General features: G+C 48.4%; 1 protein-coding gene across 1 annotated transcript in view; it reads left to right on the forward strand.

The window, feature by feature from the left end:
• Window positions 1-3,114: 3,114 nt before the first annotated feature.
• LGI2 (leucine rich repeat LGI family member 2) overlaps window positions 3,115-20,574 on the forward strand; it is a 33,141-nt gene continuing 15,681 nt past the window's right edge. Inside the window, exons 1-5 of the mRNA XM_054998855.1 lie at window positions 3,115-3,305; window positions 4,063-4,134; window positions 10,863-10,934; window positions 12,692-12,763; window positions 14,867-14,938. Of these exons, the coding sequence (XP_054854830.1) occupies window positions 3,115-3,305; window positions 4,063-4,134; window positions 10,863-10,934; window positions 12,692-12,763; window positions 14,867-14,938 (479 nt within the window). The remainder of the gene's footprint in view (window positions 3,306-4,062; window positions 4,135-10,862; window positions 10,935-12,691; window positions 12,764-14,866; window positions 14,939-20,574) is intronic.

Raw genomic sequence — 20,574 nt, forward strand, 5'->3', positions numbered from 1 at the left:
GGGTTTCAAAAATAAAGATTTTAATACCGCATTTTAGAGAGGTGTGAATGGCCACATACAAGCCAATGCCATGCCTTTTGGCTGGACTTCAGGAAAAATGAGAAGTCATGACCCTGGTGCAGAAGGGGCTCTTTTCTTCATTACAGCATGTGGAGGATGACAGAGGGACAGAGAGAGGGAGGGAGAGAATAAGGACCATGTTAATTTGTCCAATAGAAGACTTCACAGATATTCATATATGAGGCTGAGTCCCCAGTCAGCTAGGAAGGCCTCTGGGAAGCCCTGGGCCAATCACTCTCTCTCCAAAGTAGCCTAATCCATGGGGCTTCTGTGAAGATAAAATTTGGGATGAATGAGGAGGGTGAGAGGCATGGCTCTGAATTCTTTGGGGGAATGACAGGATAAGTGTGTGGTAAATTGAGGATCTCTTGCTTCTCACCGATTTGGAATGAATAACTTGTATTTGCCACAGTGCTCCGCTGCATTACAAATGCCTCTTTTCCTCTTTCTCTCCCATCTGAACAGGAATCAGACATTAACTCAGAGTGTATGAGACCGGTTCATGAGCAACATAAGCCCTCCATATGAAAACTTCCCAAAAGTTTGAGATAAATACTGCCAAAATACATGGTTCTGGATGCATCTGGGGATCCAGTAATCATTAATGTTCAGCACTGCACTGAGTGTTGCAGTATTGATAAGGAAATTGGAGCAGTGGCTAGAATCGCCAGAGTAGAGGCTGGAGCACTGCACGAGGGTCTGCTCTCCACGTGGCCATGAAACTCACTGAGTGACCGCGAGCCAGCCACACACCCTCAGACTAACCTGCCTCTCAGTGTTGTTGGGAGGATAACTTGATGATGGGAAAAATGACTCTGAGCCAGGGCTTTTTTTCTGAGAAAAGAGGGGGTGGAACTCAGTGGGTTGCCCTTGGAGAAAATGGTCACATGGCTGGTGGCCCTGCCCTCTGATCTCCAGACAGAGGGGAGTTGAGATTGCCCTCAGGCAATCTCAACTCCCCTCTGTCTGGAGATCAGGGGGTGGGGCCACCAGCCATGTGACCATTTTCAAGAGGTTCCGGAACTCCGTTCCCCCGCGTTCCCCCTGAAAAAAAGCCCTGCTCTGAGCTATCTGGAGGAAGGGTAGAATAAAAATGTACTGGGTGGGGTTGATGTTTGTGGAAGAGAATGGGAAGGGAGGACAGGATACTGATGGCTTCCACTCGAGGCTTACTTTTAATAGTAAATTCAACAGTGCCTTGACCTATGTACATATTTAAGATGGTAGAATCCTGAGATGAGAACCCAGTTTGTATCATTTCAGACTCCAGGTACTGTTTTTGCATGCAGGTTAAAACTCCCTGTAAATGAATAGCATATCTCGAAGAAAATTTCTGACCCAGTTTGCTCGTTATGCTGATTTTTCTACTTTCAAAAAGTGGTATTCCCCCTCCTGTGGACTGAAGTGGTACAATCCATTCTACTACTTCTGGAATATGCTATTTCCATTTTCTGTATGTGCAGATTGAGCCACATTCTGCTAGAGAAGTGGGAAAGTTAGTCTAAAAAAATATTAGGAAAGGGGCTGAAAATAAAACAGGAGGTATCATAGACTCATAGAGTTGGAAGGGGCCTTATAGACCCCCCCCCACCCGCCACTACCCAGTGCAGGAACAGCCTAAAGCATCCCCGACAAGGACTCGTCCAGCTTCTCCTTGAAGACTGCCATTGGCGGGGAACCCCCCCCCCCCCGCAGCTGATTTCACTAATGTGCACCGTGCAACTGTGTTCAAAATGCTCTCCGCAATTCTAATGGACCCCCCGCAAAAGAAGTATCATAACACGCTGCAAACCGGCAACCAAATCACAACCAAATTGAGGGCACGGACCCACTTCCCAATCACAAAGAATTAAAGAGTTAGCGGCTGTTTAGTTAAGGGAAAAGGCAATAAATGTATGTGCTCATTCATGCATTTAACGAAGGCAAGCACCAGAAGGAATTCCAGAAGGCTTCCCAATGCTGCTACCACCAGCCTGTGTTTTTGTACCGTTCAGGATCTGTCCGCTTCCCTTGGGGCATGAAGAAGTCCTCCTTATCAGGCCAAGCCTAAGGCTGAGGGTCATTGAAGATAGAGCAAGGTGGGGAGCCCTGTACCAGCAGAAAAGAGCAAGAGTCCAGCAGCACCTAGAAGACCAAGAGGATGGAGAGTAGGGTGTGAGCCTTCGTGAGCCACAGCTCCCTTCTTCACAGCTCCTCACCCAGTGAGGATCAAGGCTGAGCAGGGGAGATCTGAACCCAGATCTCCCCTGTGCATGCCCACCAGGCTGCGACAAGGCCTCCAATGACATATCTGAAGAAGAGAGCTGTGGCTCACGAAGGCTCACACCCTACCCTCCATTCTGTTGGGTCTTCTAGGTGCTGCTGGACTCTTGCTCTTTTCTGCTGCTACACGGCTCCCCACCTTGCTCTGTCTTCAATGACCGAGTAAAGCGTTAGCAGCCCGTTTTCCAACCGCACAAAAACCCTGCTGCCCCTCGAAGCCCATGCGGCTGCTTTGGCTTGTGCCTGGCCCTTGGAAGCCCCCCGCCTCTGGACTCTGTCATTCCTGGAGGGGTTGCGCTGGCTCCTTCTCCCGGCCTTTGCCAGAGGCCGCCATAGTCCCCCTCTTTAGTGTTCAGGGAGAGGCCAAAGGCTGGCTGGGGGGTGGGTGGGGGTGGAACCCCCCCCGGGCTATTTGGGGCGTGGGTGGCAGCGGGGGGGGGGTATTTGTAAGCTCTCCCCCGGCTCTGGAGCACTTAGCCATTGCAAGACGTGGGGAGGGGGGCGAAGTGCTGATGTCAGCGTGGAGGGCAAAGCCTTGCGCAGCGGGCGCCCGGCGGCGGCGGCGGCGGCGGCTTGCGCTGCTGCAAAGGGCGAGGGCGCGGGACTGCCTCTCGCTCGCTCTCCCGCGGACGGAGCCGCGCACGGGTGCAGCATGCAGCCTGGCGCCCGTTCCAGTCCCAGCCGCCTCGGTGGGAGCAGCAGCAGCCGCCGCCCCAGCCCCAGCCACACCGCCGGAGCCGGGAGCGCAGGGCCCGGGGGGGCGCCGCGGGCAGAGGCGGCGGCGGCGGCGCCATGGCTGGCCGGGCGGGCCGGGGCTGCGGCGCCTTCTGGCTGCTGGTGCTGGCGGCCGCCTGCCTGCTGCAGCGCGCCCCGGCGAGGAAGGCGCTCCGCTGCCCGACCACATGCAGCTGCACCAAGGAGTCCATCATCTGCGTGGGCTCGGCCGGCGTGCCGCGCATCGTGCCCAGCGACATCGGCTCCCTGTAAGTCGCCCCGAGCCCGTTCCCGGGGACGGGCGTCGCGCGCAGGGCGCTCCGGCGCTTCCTTGCCCGGCTGCTCCGTCCGGGGCGCCCTTCGCGTGGGGCCGGGCGGCGGGGCGCGGCGCGGCGCGGCGCGGGGGAGAGTTAGATTTCGCCAAAGATCCTTTCTTTTTTTTAAGCACGGAAAGGCAGGGAAGAGACCGGGGAGGAGACAGGTCTCCGGAACAGAAAGGCTGGGGGGGGGGGGAGATGCCTCAGTGACCCTGTTTGAGCCCTACGGAGGAGTCAAGGAATCATTTGCAGCCGGATGACTCCCTTGGCACCAAGACGCTTCACACGCCTGCAACTTGAGAGTTACTTAGCTGCATTTGAAAATGGAAGCTTTAAAAAAAAAACTCGCACCCCCTTAAAATCAGCCCAGCTTTAAAATCCAGCAGCAGCAGCAGCGAAAATATAAAATACAAAGAGGGAAACAAAGCAAATAAGCCTCTGCTCTTGGGAGGAAAGAGGGCTGAGATGCCCAGTAAACGGGTGGCTACAGCGAAAGAAGCCATAGAGGGGCAGGTGGACAGTGGTGGTGGTGGGGTTTTGACATCTATAGATGGTAGAAAAAGAAGGCAGGGGGTGGTTTTTATTGGGAGAGGAAATGGTAAAGCTCTTTAGCCCAGGAGATGATGACGAAGAGAGAAATGTTGCGTTTAGTTCCTGTGGATTTCTGCCCCCTCGCCCAGCTTTGTTCCTGTTTTTCTCCCCTCCTCAGGAGTTTGGTAAATGGAACCTTTTCTGAAATCAGAGAGAGAATGTTTTCTCATCTGCCTTCCCTTCAGTTGCTGTAAGTATTGCATTTTTTAAAAAATTAAGAAATATGAGTCAACTTTATCCCTGAATGGCAGCATGATGGGATTTCAGAGCAGCTCTTTTCAGATCACGTGTCAGGATCCACCAGTGAACCGAAGGTCCCCTTTTGGTCCCTGACTTTCAAATAATAAAAGCATGGTGGTGCGCTAAGTTCTGTATCCAGGGAACATCTGAAAGGGTAGTCCCAAATGAAGACCAACTTGGTACCTCATATCAAAAAGTTGAGGAACTTTAGAAAGGAAGGATTAGTATGTGCTTACTGTGTTAGAATTGCACTGAGAACAACCTTTGGTCTTGGCATGGAATTGCAAAGCAACTTCTGTAATTCCCATTAGATCATACGGGCAGTGTGAGAGACACACAACAGGGATCCCTGGTGTTTTTTCGAGACTCGTGCTCAAATGTGCCTTCCAAGCTTAGGTCACTGTGGATGGTGCGCACCTGCAGTCCCAGTCTTCTGGGGAAGCTGAGGCCGGAGGGATCAGCTGCACTCGGGAGTTCGGTCACTGCAGCGCACTGTGTCTATAGGCATCGCACCAATTCAGGGGGTCGCGGGGCAGCTGCAGAGGGTCCCGGCTTGCCCTAGTGCATCACGCTCCTTCACCGCCCTGGCCCAGTAGAACCCCAGCTTATCCCTTCAATGGTCTTAGACAATTCTCCGTCTCCAGGTGGTTCTTGTGGCCTTGGTCATCCTTGTTCTTTCTAAATACAAGCCATGATGTGGTCCTGACTCTTTGGGCCTTGATTTCATCAGGAAAAGGGCAGCTGTCTCCCCACATTCACGTGAACGCATGAAGAAGCTCCTTATTATACCATTGGTCTATCAGTGTCAGTCTTGGCTGTCTCAGGGTCATTCACATCACCTGTAACCTGGTCATTTAAACTTGAGGTGGAGGAGACTGAATCTGGGACCTTCACAGATGCTGCTCCATTGAGCCAGGGTCACGTCTTCAGAGGGTTGTGGAGGGAAGAGCTCACTTAAAACAAAAAAGCTGTGCCCACCACTACAACTTCTGCTGCGTTTTGTCTTTTGATAACTGTGACCGAATTCAGCAGCCTTCCTCGTAAGGACTAATCCAGGTGACTTGGCAGTTCAGCCCTGAAGCTCCTCCAGCCCACAAATCTGAAATCAGATCGCCCGTAGCAGTTGGGTCGGCTGTCCTGTGGCTCAACACAGTGTCTCCAGAACTGCAGTTGTTGTACAACAGTTGAGGAAACAATTTATTGAAGTGAAAGTAATGAACTATGAAAAAGTGTGGACATTTAACATGTGGCAACAAACTGAAGTGATCTCCATCAGGGACGGTGCAAGGGTTTGCGGTGCTCATGGGCGGCTGGCTGGGCACCTCCCTGCGCGCCCGCAAGCGCACACGCACCAGCCTGCGTGATGACATCACATGTGACATCATCACGGGAGCACGCGCACATGTGCGCACCCCGCTGCCGGCCCAATCGCTGCAGTGGGTGGCCTCCAAACTCTCCCGCTCGGTTGCCTGCGCCACCGCAGATGCCTGCCCGCCGCAGCTGTGCCCGGCCGGGGGCTTGTGCTGGCGGCGGCAGTGGCGGCGCGGGGCAGGAGGGATAGGAGGCTGCTGCTTTGTGGCGCGTGCTCCCGCCCCCCGCGCCTCCTCCGGCGCTCCCTCCGGCACCCCGCACCTGAGGCCACCGCCTGCCTGGCCTCTATGGGCGTGCCGGCCCTGATCTCCATCCCCCAGGCTATTAGTAATTATAGCTGACACTAATTTATTAGTACTCATACTGTGCAATCCTGTGTGGAGTTACTCCAGTGTAAGACCATTAATGTCAGCTCAGTGGAAGCAACACAGCGCAGGGATCCCTGACATTTGGCATTCTTTTTTCAAGACCTATGCTTGGGCATGCAGTACGATCTTGTAATTTTGCACAGGATTAGGTTGAATTTTCTAAAATAAGCTGTGTGCAATACTTAGTTTTTATAATTTGTGTGTGTGTGTTATGTGCCATCAAGTCACCTCCGACCTATGGCAACCCTATGAAGGAAAGACGTCCAAAACTTCCTATCATTAACAGACTTGCTCAGGTCTTGCAAACTGGAGGACGTGGCTTCTCTTACTGAGTCAAGCCATTTTGTTTTAGGTCTTCCTCTCTTCCTACTGCCTTCCACTTTTCCTAGCGTTATTAACTTTGCCAGAGACTCTTGTCTTCTCATGATGTGACCAAAGTACGAGAGCTGCAGTTTTGTCATTTTAGCTTCTTGGGAGAATTCAGGCTTGATTTGATCTAGTACCCACTTATTTGTCTATTTGGCTGTCCATGGTATCTGCAAAACTCTCCTCCAGCACCACATTTCAAATGAATCAATTTTCTTCTTATAATTCGTAGTTGCAGTAATGTTTACACTTTCAGTTATGATAACCACTTTTTTTGGCTAAGAAATAACATTTAAAACTTGTAAATTAAAAAAATCAATGCAGTGTATCATGGGCTGCTAGCATCAGCTCGTGCTGATAATGTTATCTGTGTGTACTGGCATGCAGAGGTTTGTGGGCAAGCCTAGTAAGACCCTGCAGAACTAATGGGACCTGCTGGAATCCCATGTGGATTGCAGAATAGTTCATGCAACTAGATTCCCATCTCCAGGTTGGGAAATTCCTGACGATTTGGGGTGAAGCCTGGGGGTGGGCGTGGGGGAGGGGAAGTAGCTCAGCCATGGGGTCCGCCCTCCAAAGCAGCCATTTTCTCCAGGGGAACTGATCTCAGTATTCTGGAAATCAGTTGTAATGCTGGGAAATTTTCAGGCTTCATCTGGAGGTTGGCAACCAAACACAAATTAGGTCTAGCATCCAGTTTGGGTGGAATTTGGGGGCTGTAGGGCTACAACTATATACCCATGGAAGTTGGTTCCACAAGCTGTCTTCTTCAGGCATGCCCTTATATGGGCGTGTGATGGACAAGTCAAAGTCCTGCCCATTTCCTGAAAATTACCAATCCCCTTTAAATTGGTTGGAATGTTCACCGATCTGGTAATAGCCAGTCAAGGCCCTGGGAACTTTGACAGCCATTTTTTTTCAGACCAAGTTTAGTTGCAAGTGGGGCAACTATCTCGTGTCTCAGGAGATAAAGGACACTGGTCACAGACTCTGTCTTCTGGGAAGGCAAGCTGGTAGAGCGTGTTGCCTAGGAGAGTGACACTGAATGATTAGTTCTTGTTCTTTAGCTAAAGGGACAGCTACGGTTTCTTTCAAAGGCACTCTGGTTGCTCTACTCTGTCCTGAGCCCAGTCTTTCATAATTTTATCTCAAGGCTCTAGAAAGCTGGGGCTGGGGAGGGCTGGCGTGGGGGGGGGATCTGGGGAGGATTGGCAGGTAGAGGGGCAAGGGGGGTCTGGGGAGGGCTGAGAGGCAGGAGGGGTCTGGGGAGGATTGGCAGGATTGGTAAGGGGAGTCTGGGGATGGCTGAGACGCAGGGGGTCGATGCGCCTGTACCCCTGTGAACCCCGCTGGAGCTGGGGTGCACTGTACCCCAGCTCCACCGAGAGTGGCGTGGTCCTCCTCCAGCAGGGCTCAGAGGGTGGCTGGCACTTCGCCTCCGCCCTGTCGCCCTGTCCCTGCTGAGAGTGGTGTGCTGCGCCTCTGGCGGGGCTCCTGAGAGTGGCAGGCGCTTCACCTCCACCTTGTTCCCACTGAGAGCGGTGCAGCGCAGCTCCGGTGGGGCTCCAAGGGCGACAAGTGCTTCGCCTCCAGTCCCTGCCAAGAGCAGCGTGCTGCGCCTCCAGTGGGGCTCCCAGGGCGGTGGCTGCATCGTTCGCACCCCGTTGCCCCGGCTCCATCGAGAGCGGTGCACGGTGGCTCCAGCGGGGCTTCCAGGGCAGCGGGTGCTTCAGTCACGCCCCGTTGCCCGGGCTCCACCTGCAGGCACGTTGCTCTTTCTGTGCCACCCTCCTCCTCCAGCTGGGCTACCTAGCTCAGCGGCAGGAGGCCGGGCAGACTCGCCTGACCCTCCGCCTCCAGTGGCGGCGTTCCACGGCGCCCTTTTATCCTCGTGTGCCCGCGCAGGCGTACCAGGATAAAAGTGCATCGTCTGAAAGACGCTAAGGGAATTACATAGTAGGATTAGGCTGGGAGGAAGCATGGAACAGCCAAGGTTAAGAGCCTCTTCCAAACAAATCATTATATTGTTTGAATTAATATTTTTGATGGTTATTAAATTATTACTATATTTTGCATTGATTTTTACCCCTATTGGTTATACTCAGCTCTTTTTGTTTTGTTTTGTAAGCTTCAAAATGTACATGAGACGAAGTGAAATGGCAACATTGGCATAGTAATGCTAAAAAGTGTAGTGACAGTGATGTAAAAAAACCTCTCTCTCCAGTTCCCTAGAACTCCTTCGACACTCTAGTGCTAACAAGAAATAGAACCAGGAGGAGGCTTTGCAGATAGGAGATGCATTGGTAGGCTTGTCAGTGGCGGGAAGCAGATCTCGTCCCCTCTCCAAGAGTGCCGTTGAGTATATTTCTCTGCTTCCTTCCGTATAGGTGTCATTTATTCCTGTGAGCAAAATTAAAGTGCTGCAGTTGGAGACCATTTTGTAGTCGGGCAAGGTCTGTCAGTCTGCTCATATTGGGTGACCCGTCTGCCGCTGGCAGGAACGTCTTAGAGGAAGCAATGTCCAGCCTCCCTCTCTGAAGGCAGCCTCTTCTGCCTACCCCTTCCTGACTTTAGTTTTGTGGGATGGGTCAGTATTCCTCATCTCCTCCCCATGGCTTGGAACCTGCAATCAGTTTGGGAAAACAAGTCAGATTTTTAAAGAAATTGGAGCAAGAACCCTTATTTCGTCTGTGAGGGGCCTCCATGAACAGGAAGTGGTAGGCAGAGAAACGTGCAACCCCGGCCGACTGCCCCTCCTCTTGATCATCGAGGCTGTTGCTGTTGAGGCTCATTGGAGTGAGGGGTGGAGCCCTTTTTTCCACTTGGGCCGAGCTGGTGGTGTACATTTTTCTCCCTTCCTCCACCTATCCAGTCTCCTACTGAAGTCACCATCTCTTGCATGAGAAAACATGCGCCTTAGACACCAAGCGTGCACCAAGACTAGACTATCCTTTATTCATTAAAACTTTGGGACCTGTTACATTACTTCTACTTTGAATTTTTGCCTGCCGTAGAATGAGATGGCCCTGACCTGGATAGCCAGATCTCATCAGATCTCGGAAGCTAATCAAGGTTGGCCTTCATTAGTATTTGGATGGAAGGCCTCCAGTGCAGAGGCAGGCAGTGGCAGAGGCAGGCAGTGGCAAACCACCTCTGCTAGTCTCATGCCCCGAAAACCCCACTAGCTGTAGTCAGCTGTGAGGTCAGGGCACTCTCCATCGCACAGGACTATGTAAAAGTTTCTGGAGACTTTGTCAATTACATTTCAGTTGCCCTCCTTTCTTCTTGCTGTCCTCCCTATACTCTCTCTGTTTACCACATTTTTATCCTGCCCTTTTCTCCAAGGAGTTCAGGATCATGTTCTCCTCTCTCCCATCTGGTCCTCAGTCACCCGGTGATATCAGTGGTTGAGAGAGAGAGAAGCTGGACCAAGGTTGCCCCAGGAGCTTCATGGCAGAGGGGGAATTCGCACCTGGGCCTCCTGGGTCTTGGCCCGACACTTCACCTTCTATACCGTTCATATTCTCTTTACGTATTTTCTGTATATTAGTGTGTTGTGTACTTGACAAGTTCAAGTTTGCTTTGGGTCAGATTATCGTCTCTTTCTACCAGAGTAAGAAAGTCTTCGCTGAGAAAGGATGTGTTCAGCGTGTCCCGTTGAAAGGAGGCTTGGGTTAGGGTTAGGGTACTTACTTGAAGGTGATTTCTAGGAGAATGTAGAATGCTTTCCGCCTTGAAGAAGATGCGTTCATTGAAAAATATAATTCCGTATCATAAATATTCCATCCGTTACGATTTTGAAGTTCACCTGTTGCTGCTTACTTGGACAATGAGGCCAGAAGCCTTATTAGACAGCAAGAAGCCTTCTTGTTTGTCATCCATCCCTTCTCGTATGCTCCCTTTTCAGCTTTTCGGTAGTTGAAACGCGACCTAAACCCTTCTCCTCTCCACCTGTAATTCTTGAAAGCTACCAGAGCTTCAGGTCAACTCCTCCTCCTCCTTCCTGCTTCTTGTTCCGTTTTAACGCACAAGATGTCTAATTTTTGCAAACCCCTCTGTTCTGCCACTGGAAGGGCCGTCTTTGTAAACAGGGCACAACATGCTTGGTTGCTCCACAGAAGGGTGGAGCTCAGATTGTGGGAGTTGCTCTCCATAATTAAATCCACCACCCTTCCCCCTTTACTCTTACTTTTGAACAGAATTAGAATCCTTGCCTAGCCTGTGGCCTTCTGAAAACTAGCTAAAAGGGGTCGCTTTCTAACAACAGTCACCTGAGTAGTAGGAGACCTCTCCTGGGCCCCCGTTAATTCAAGCACTGAGCAGGAGGGTATTGAATGTGTATATATCATTTAATGCAACAATTACACCTGGGAGGGATAACAAAAGATTCTCAGTGAAATTCCTAAGCATAATTCTGCACTGACCGTACCATGAATTGTATAGTACCACATTCTCTCTCTCTCTCTCTCTCTCTCTCTCTCTCTCTCTCTCTCTCTCTCTCTCACACACACACACACACACACACACACACACACACACACACTTTAAAGTTTGTGTTCTTTTTTCTTTTCAGATTGCTGAATTCTAACTCCTTTACTGTAATACGGGATGATGCCTTTGGTGGTCTTTTTCATCTAGAGTACTTGTAAGTCCATTGTCTTTGAGTATTAAACAAAGAGATTTCAAATGCATGATGTTCATGTGATGATCTACCAATGCCCTCTCCAGGCAAAAGGGTATCTCATTCCTGACTGCCGTCCAGCAGTTCATGTTCCTTTAGCTGGATGGATATAATACCTGGTAACATTGAGGCAAGGAGACCCGCGAAGAAGACCTGGTGTGTCTGCTTTCCAATACAAGCTGTAACTTGCAAACCAGGGACGGAGTGCCATTCTGTGAGAAGGGGACACCCAGGCTCCTGGTATAGGAAAAGTTAATGCTTTTCTCTGTACGTTAGAAATATACAAGGGGAATCTAAAGCATGAATCCACTCATGTTCCTGATTTGTCCTTCAAGCTGCAACTTGCAAAGTGTTCTTTGGAACCAAACGTGCCATATGGATCCTTACAAGGTTGCAGAGATGGCAACGTACTCCTCAAATGCATTAGACTTGCTGCGGTTATTTTATGTTGAAAAATAGTGGCTTGGATCCAGAGACCCTTCCACATGGTCCACGTGCCCAAGAAGTTATTGGCCAGTTTGGTGTAGTGGTTAAAGTGTTGGGCTAGGATCTGGGAGAGCCAGGTTTGAATCCTCACTCTGCCATGGAAGCTTACTGGGTGACCTTGGGCCCGTCACACACTCTTAGACTAACCTACCTCACAGGGTTGTTGAGAGGGTAGAATGGAGGAGAGTTATGTAAACCGCTCTGGGGAGAAAGAAGAGGTATAAATGGAGCTTTAAAATTTTCCCATCTCCTCGCAGTACCGCCTCACACTGCCTTTGAAATGGAGGCATATTGAAAAGCAGACGGTGACCCGGTGGGTGGGTGGGTCTCCTGTTCGAGAAATAGAAGACAATCTCCCTGGACATGTTCAAGCCTTCAGGGGAACCTAAAGTAGCTCTCTGGGTCCAAGCCAACATGCTAATGATCAGGAGCTGGTGTTAAACTGCTGGCCTCATTCCAGGAGTGATGTAATATGTCTAAACTTGATAGAATGTTTAAGACTCATGAAATGGGCTCTTGATCATCTTGAAAAGCTGAATTAGAAAAAGTTAAGTCAGGGAATGTCACTGAAAAATGGACAGCTTGACTGTAACCATTTTCCCCCAAGCTTGATCATGTCTTGTGTTGTTATCTGGCCAATAGATTTTCCTTCTGGGCTACAGGGCTAATGACAAAAGGAGGCAGTATGAACGACAGCCTTGGCCCCGGTTGTTAGCACACCGTAAAACTGCTGTCACTTGCAGGGAACGCTGGGATGTTATGTGACTCTTCTCTAGGAATCCCTAGAGAGCACTGACATCACTTGCAGGGGCGCCGTGCCCTTGCGGATTACCCCCTCCCCCTCCCCGCTCTCTCGCTCCTAGAACCCTGTGCGTGCAAAGGGAGCACTGTGCGTGCTTCAGGGCTGAGGCAGTTCTCACTTGGGCACAGCATATGGATAGAGGCTTGGATTCATCAAATCACAGACCTTTGGTGCCAGGAAAACATGGCACACACTATTTCCACGGAGTTACACACTTTTGCATTAGTATTTTGCTGTTCTTTTCTCTCCTCACCTTTTCTAGTTACCTATTTCTGTTCTGATACTGTGCCTGAAGCAAATTAAAATAATAAAAAGGAGTCAAACAGTTCTATACAGCCACTGTACCTCTGTATGCCCCAATCTTAAACTAAACAGCAAAAGTCTCCCCTTAATGTATCTGTTTTTTCCCCCCAAAACAAATCTTTTTGTATAGATTTATCGAAGGAAACAAAATAGAAACCATTTCAAGAAATGCATTTCGCGGCCTTCGAGACCTGACCCACCTGTAAGTCTTTAATTCTAGTTTGAATTTTTTTCCTGTCTTGCATAAAAGTAGCTTTTCCAGTATTTACATAGAATAGAGCAGCCGCATGCTTCATGTATCTGATAGAATGCTAAGCAAAATACTAAATGGAATCTGGCCTCTGGAGTCTTAGATTTTGATGAAACAAAGTATTTTAGCCCTCATTGATGCAGAGACATCTTTATCTTGAAAGGGAATCATATGCTTCTTGAATGAGAAAGGTGGTGTGTTCCAAAACCATTGCAGTGCTGCTAACCCAACAGCGCACTCAGTTGGCAACGCTGTCATTTTTCAAGAGCCTCACATTGCTGGAGTCATTATTAGGTTTTGATTTTTATGGCTAGCAAATGATTTTTTCATGGGTAGTACAAGATAAAATACTTCGTTATTGTTTTGTTTTTTAAATAATTGGGACTGGCCTGGCATCTGCCGGGATGCACATATGGCCAGGGGACCACCACTAAGCTGCCTATTTGAGCCTCTGAAAGAGCAGCTAGACACCACTTTGCTTAAGAAGCGCCAGCATGTGCCCAAGACTGCTGGGCGTCAGCCAGCGCTTCCATTCATCCCTCCTCCTTGGCCATGCCATGTGGAGCCACCATAGGGTTGCCAGCCTCCAAGTGTGGCCTGGGATTCTCCTGGAATTATGACTGATCTCCAGGCCACACGGAGGAAACGGCAGCTTCACAGGATAGACACTGCGGCATCGCATCCCACTGAGCTCCTTTCCCTCCCCAAACCCTTCCCAGGCACTGCCTTCCAATTCCCAGGAATTTCCCAAGCTGGAGTTGGCAATCTTACCCTGCCAGAGTGATGGTAGTAAGGAGAGGAGGGGGAGCAAGTAAGATCTATGCTGGTTGGCTTAGGAGCTCATCAAGGCCCAGTTTATACTTGCAGGAGAATGAGGAGGTAGAATGAGCTTCTCAAAATACAGTCTGCTTCCTCTAGCCTGGTGCTCCAGTCCCTTTTGCTGCTTCAGCCTTTTACCACCCGATTCCCGTCTTGTTCTGTGGCAAGCATAAAGCAAGCGTGATACGACGATGTTTGAGATGCTCTAACAAACTGGAGCCCCTTTGCAGAGGCAGTGTTGGGAATCCTCACTAGAGAAAGGCTTCAAGTGCAGTGCACTGCTGGGGGGGGGGAGTGTGGGTCAGGGCCCGTTGGTGCTTGAATACTGAGGGTGGGCTAAGGCCTGGGGAGCCCACCTAGTTCACAACTACCACAGCCAGCATGAGCCATCCGTGGCCTTCCTCCTTCGGCATTCCCTATCTTAGTTTTCCAACCCTGTCCTGTTGCCCAGCTAGGGTGGCCAACCTCCAGGTGGAACATTTGAGCTCTCCTGGAATTACAGCTGCTTTCCGCACAAGAGAGATCAGAGGGTGGACTCTGTGGTATTATACAATAACATTAATAACATTCAGTTATTATACCGCCTTTTAGGACAACTTAATGCCCACTCAGAGCCATTTACAAAGTGTGTTGCTATTAGCCTCACAATAATCACCCTGTGAGGTGGGTGGGGCTGAGAGAGCTCTGAGAGAGCTGTGACTGACCCAAGGTCACCCAGCTGGCTTCAAGCGGAGGAGTAGGGGAATCAAACCTGGCTCTCCAGATCAGAGTCCTGCTGCTCTTAACCACTTTTAACCAAACAGGCTCCCTGCTGAGGTCCCTCCCCAGGCCTCAGACCCAAATACCTAGTCACTTCCCATCCCAGAGTTGGCAATGCTAAGCACACCTTCCTCATTGAGGACGTTCTGGGGACTGAAGGAAGTGTTTCCTTGCCCTTCTTGGGGCTTCTGGGGGTGGCTCTCTCCCACACAGACAATACATGATAGACATGCTTGTACAAACCCTCAACCAGCAACTTCATTTGTGCATTTTCTCTGCAGTGTGAATAACAAAAACACACCAGTGTTCTGTTCTGTTATGAAGTCCTTTAACTGTAAAAGGCTTTATTAATTTCATTCATAATCCTGTTACTCATTGTTAGTGCTGAAAATTGGGCAGCATCCAACATTAGCTCAGTGTTACTGGATTTAGTTGTTATTGCCTCTACCGTTTTAACACCCAACTTTACTTTTCCAGTTCTTTGGCCAATAATCAGATTACAGCTCTGCCAAGGGATGTCTTTGGTGATCTGGATTCTCTGATTGAACTGTAAGTAAAGCAAACAAAGACCTTCTTTATCTTTTCTGAAAATTGCAAGACTATTCTTCTGTGGGTTTTAAAATTTGAGCCTGGAATTCAGAATTTTACGCGTGGGATTATTGTTCCTGGAACTGGTGCTAAAAGTGAACGTATCAGCCAGTGTTTACTGTCTGGCAAGACTGATTCTAGGCAGTGTTAACTATTCAATAACACCTACCGAAACCGATGGATTTACGGGCATCTAAGGGCTAGAGCTGTTGGTAATTTGTACAGTGGGATGCCTTCCATTATCCTTTACTCATAAGCAGGGCTTTTTTTCTGGGGAAAGAGGTGGTGGAACTCAGTGGGCTGCCCTTGGAGAAAATGGTCACATGGCTGGTGGCCCCGCCCCCTGATCTCCAGGCAGAGGGGAGCTTAGATTGCCCTCTGTGCCTAAACTCCCCTCTGTCCGGAGATCAAGGGGCGGGGCCACCGGCCATGTGACCATTTTTTCCAAGGGCAATCCATGGAGTTGCTGCTGAAAAAAAGCCCTGCTCATAAGTTCCTATAATAATGCTGATCACGTTGTGATAAAGATCTCACGCACAACTTGCTTTAGTTCTTCTTTGTGAATGCTTCCTTTGACGTGGGATCTCCATGTTTAGAGGGAGGGTATCTCTGAATGCAGGACAGATTCAGGAACGGATGGGACAAGATCTCCATATATGCACATATTTGTGAATTGGATCTGGGCCACTTGGAAACAGGAGAGGAGATTTAACTCTTCTGACTCCCCTTTGTTTTGCTAATCACAACCGAGCTCCCTATGCTATTATTAGTTTTAAGGGGGAAAGGTTTGAACTTTAAAAACTTATCTTTTTAATTTAAAAGAATAATAAAACGTGGAGATCCCAGGAATGAAACCAAATGTGACCCTGATCTAAATCGCAGCTATGCAAATGTGCAATTTACCTTTTACCGACGGATCTTTGTCGTTTCTGTTTATGCCTTCACTTTGCCTAGGCTTGAACTGTTGATAATTTGTACAGGGGGGTGGCTTCCATTATCTTTTACTAATAATTTCCTGTAATGATGTTTTATCACGTTGCGATCAAAGATCTCGCCCACAAACTGCGAGAATGCTTCCTTGGACACGGAGCCTTCATGTTTAGAGGCAGTGTATGCTCATAGTATGTTGTCGCCCCAAGCAAGGTACACCCATCACCTCCTTGGCCATGATGGTCAAGGATGTTCTGAGTCCAAGCTAAACGCCTGCAGCAACACCACTGGAAGAAGCACAGCCCAGGAGAAGGTGCCAGTCCCCTCTTGGCTGTGCGTTGGGGCCTGTTGTGTTGTGTCTTGTTGCTCCAAGCAGAGATCCAGCTGTGTCTGAATACCAGCTGCTGGGAGGTTGCAACTGGAGAGGGGTGCAGCTTTGGTTTTTGTGTCTTGAATGTCGGTGTTCATAGAAGAGGTTGTGGCTTAGTGGTAGATCATCTGGTTGGCATGCAAAAGGTGCCAGATTCAGTCTCTAGCACTTCTAGTTAAAAGGATCTGGTAGGAGGTGATGTGAAAGACCTTGACCTGAGACCCTGCAGTGCCTGTCAGTTTATGGAATTCGAGTTACTCTGAATTCATCTCCCAACCCCTTGCTACAAGAAATCCAAGGTCTTGAGTCAAAAGGTTCTTTATTGAAAGATTACATTCATAGCACAAGTGTCCATAATTAATCCAAAGGCATCAAAGCTTCTGGCTGACAGGGAAGCTTTGTTGAGAATGACTTGATAGATACCAAAAGCAGTATATCACACAGTCCCTCAGAATTCCGCCCCCCCCCCATTGTCCAGCTACAGTTGAAGCCCGAGAACGCGAAGGAGAACTTCCTCCAAGGACGCTGCTTAGGACTAGGAGATAAGGTGCCTTCCCGTTTCCCTGGGAGTGCAGCTGGATGTCTGCAACCTGCGGACAGAAAGGCACTGGAAAACTACAGCATGAGAAGGCATCTGAATACAACATGGAGTCACAATGGATAACAGGCCCTGACAGTGCCGTAGCCAGTCAGAGGAGACAAGACTGATCTTGATGGACTGATTATCTGATTCACTCTTCCACTTGAAGCCAGTTGGGTGACCATGGGTCAGTCACAGCTCTCTTGGAGCTCTCTCAGCCCCACCCACCTCACAGGGGGATTGTCATGAGGATAATAATAACATACTTTGTAAACTGCTCTGAGTGGGCATTAAGTTGTCCTGAAGGATGGTATGTAAATCAAATGTTGTTGTTGTTATTGTTGTTGTTATTATTATTCAGTGCAAATTAGCTTCATATGTCCATGTGGCATCTGGTTGGCCAGGATGGGAAGCAGGATACTGGACTAGATGGACCTTCAGCCCGGTCTAGCAGGGCTTCTTATCCTTCAACTGGGAACTGAGAATTTTCTCCCCCAAAATTGTTTCTTACTGAAAGTTCCTTAAAAATTCCCGAAGGCTGCTAGAATTTCCAATGCATCTCTAGGCCAAACTAGACATCACACGGAGTTACTTTCCTCCACATTTCTTTTCTTAGCTAAAAGCGGCTTTGGCAGGCTGCTGCTTTCACTGGAGTCATTTTCCAGTTCACATTCAGCTCCCCCCCCCCCGCATTGTGTGTATGTGCATATGAGTCAGTAAATAGTCGAAAGGAATAGCCCCTCCTCAAACAATTCTTCTCCCCTACGCTCTTCTGCTTTCAACTGCCCCTTCCAAAGCTGCATTTCAGTTTTTTAAAAAGCCCTGACTGTTGAGGTGAAGACACACATGCCTGTGTCAAGTGGAGAGTAGCCTTCTGCTCTGCTTTGGAGGCAGCTCTCAAAGAACTTGCTCGAAAAGCGTCCAGGCGGTGCTGAGTAGTCTCCGTGCTTCCTGACTCTGCACCGGCCCAGCAGTTGCAATGCCCTAGTTTAAGTTTTTACTTGGCAAGGCATGCCAGAAAGCAGATGTTGTACCAAAGCAACTCAACTACATTTGTACTTTGAGGAATGCCTCTTTTTAAGAATATAGTCTTCTTGGTATCTCAAACTCCTGTTCAGACTGTCTCGTTGTAATGTGTTTTCAGGATTCCTGAAATTTAGCAAGATTTCACTTAGTATTACCGAGGATTGCAACAAATACACAAGAACTCCATGCCCTGTTTAGTAAAACATAGGAACAAGGAGCTGGAGGGAACCCCAGTGGTCATCTAGTCCAAAGGCTGACAACCCTGCATAATGAGGGAAATTCACAGGCTCCTCCCCACTCGGCTCCTTGACGCCTGCTCTGTGCCCGGAGGCAAGCAAGCAAGCAAGCAAGCAAGCAAGCAAACAACCCTGTCCTGGATCCCCTGCCAATCTGGCAAGGAAGAAAATTTCTTCCTGACCCCAAAGTGGCAATCAGCATTACCCTGGGCATATAAGAAAGGGCCACAAGAACCGCGCATGGACTCACCCGTTCCTGCCCTCTCTCTCACAATCTTCCTAAATTTATACTTAGTCAAAGAATCGGCATTGCTGTCATACAGCCGTCTAGCCTCTTCTTCAAAACCTTCACAGAAGGAGAGCCTACCACCTCCTGAGGAAGCCTGATCCACTGATCTTTAGAAAGCTATTTATGGAGCCACCATGGCTTCTTGAGGTTCCTCCCATTTTTCCTTCTCATTGGAAATATTTGTGATTGTGCCTGCAATATTTTGCTTTTAAGAACTTCTACCCATCTGAAACTCCCTACTTTATGTTTACTGTTGAGAAGTTCCTGGAGATACATATGTGGAGACTGAGGACGGTGGCATTTTGTTGGTGGAAGGGACCTCAGTAGAGTTTTAAGGGGGATAATACCATAGTGTCCACGCAACAAAGCAGCCATTTTCTCCAGCAGAATTGATCTATGTAGTCTAGAGATCAGTTGTAATTCTGGGAGATCTCCAGGCCTCATCTGAAGGCTGTCAGCTGTCAGCCTCCACCTTCTCTCTGTCTCTGTCTCTCTGTCTGTCTCTCTCTCTGTGTTGGAGGCTGGGGAGCTCACCCTCCAGGGTGTCCACCAAGGGTGCGTGAAAGATTCGCCTGAGAAAAGGGGAGAGATGTTACAGCATCTTCACACACTCGCCATGCGGTCATTTGAGGGGCGGCAAGGCCGTTTTCGGCTTCCTCTGCCACCCTGCCGCCTGCCAGCTGATAGTTTAAAGGGACCTGCCACTTGCAAGCTGCAGGGAAAAGTTTAAATGGCCATTTCCTCGGGGAAACGGCCATTTAAACTGTCCCTTTCCCAATATGACCCAAACGAACCCGAACCAGTGACCAGTTCATGGAAGTTCGTAGAAAGGAGCTTCCATGAACCGTAGGTCGCAAACCACGAACCAGCCTCGTTTGTGCGTTTTTTTGGGTCGTAATTGGATTCGTGCCCATCTCTATCTGCTACACTCTGCAGCAGACCAATTTGGGCCAAATCAGCCTGGATCTAGCTGCTGCGGAGCGGCATTTGGGCCGATTCAGGCCAACTGTCATATACATCATATTTTATATTCAACATTTAAAATCTTAGTTTTATAATTTATCTATATCCATGTTAACTATTCTTAATATTTCTTAATTTCTATTTACATGTTTAAAGAAATCTCTCCATTTTTTCTGGAATTCCTATAATGGTCTGTTATGCATATAAGAAGTTTATTTAGCCATAGAGGCATATTCATACAATTTATCAGTATTTTATATTCAACATTTTAAATTTTAACTTTAAAGTTAATCTACTTCAACAATAACTATTCTTTGTTTTTCCTAATTTTCTGCTACCTATTCAAAAAAGAAAGTCTATTTTTTCGAAATTACAAGATTGGTATGTTATACAGAAAAGAAGTTAATTTAGCCAAAGACACATATTCATACTATAATACTTTTAGGTAAAATATCTAATAACATATTTTTAAGATTCAACACAAGGTGAGTCGTTAAACATTTTATAATCAACATTATATTCAGCCTCATAATATTTATTAGCTTATTAATTTAACTACTTAGCTTAACAATTAATCTATTTTAATATTAGTTATACAGTCTAAATTTAATGAATTGACCCATTGTGTATAAAAAAATTGATCCAATCATGAAAAAAACAGAGCAGTAAGGATGATATTGAAGAAGAAAGCAAAAAATATTCTATGACATAGTTGTATAAATCAGCAATAATTGTAAGTAACAATGTATAAGCGTCAAAATGTATCTCCCCTCCATCTCCATTTCTTTCCTTTGTGCCTTCTTTCAACTTGTGCGCCTTGATTCAGGCCAAATTTTTGGATAGGAGACTTCTCAACATTTTTATTTTACTTGGCTTCATTTATACCTTGCCTTTCTTCCCACTGGAGACCTTAAGGGCTTACATCATTTTCCTCGCTTCCATTTTTTCCCTTCAGAACAACCCTGTAAGGTAGATCAGGCTGAGAGTGTTTGAGGGCCCCAAGGTCACCCAGCAAGCTTCCATGACAGAGCAAGGATCAACCCTGGCTCACACAGGGCCAAGCTACACATGACGAAAGACACTTGCCTGGCAAGTGGATTGAGTGGAGGGCAAGTGAACAGGGAGAAATACACTTCAAGTGTCATTTGTCACTTGTAGCTTGGCCCACAGATTCTAGTCTGCCACTCTAGTCAATCTACCACC

Source organism: Eublepharis macularius, chromosome 15 (genome assembly GCF_028583425.1).
Source record: "Eublepharis macularius isolate TG4126 chromosome 15, MPM_Emac_v1.0, whole genome shotgun sequence".
Taxonomy (NCBI): Eukaryota; Metazoa; Chordata; class Lepidosauria; order Squamata; family Eublepharidae; genus Eublepharis; species Eublepharis macularius.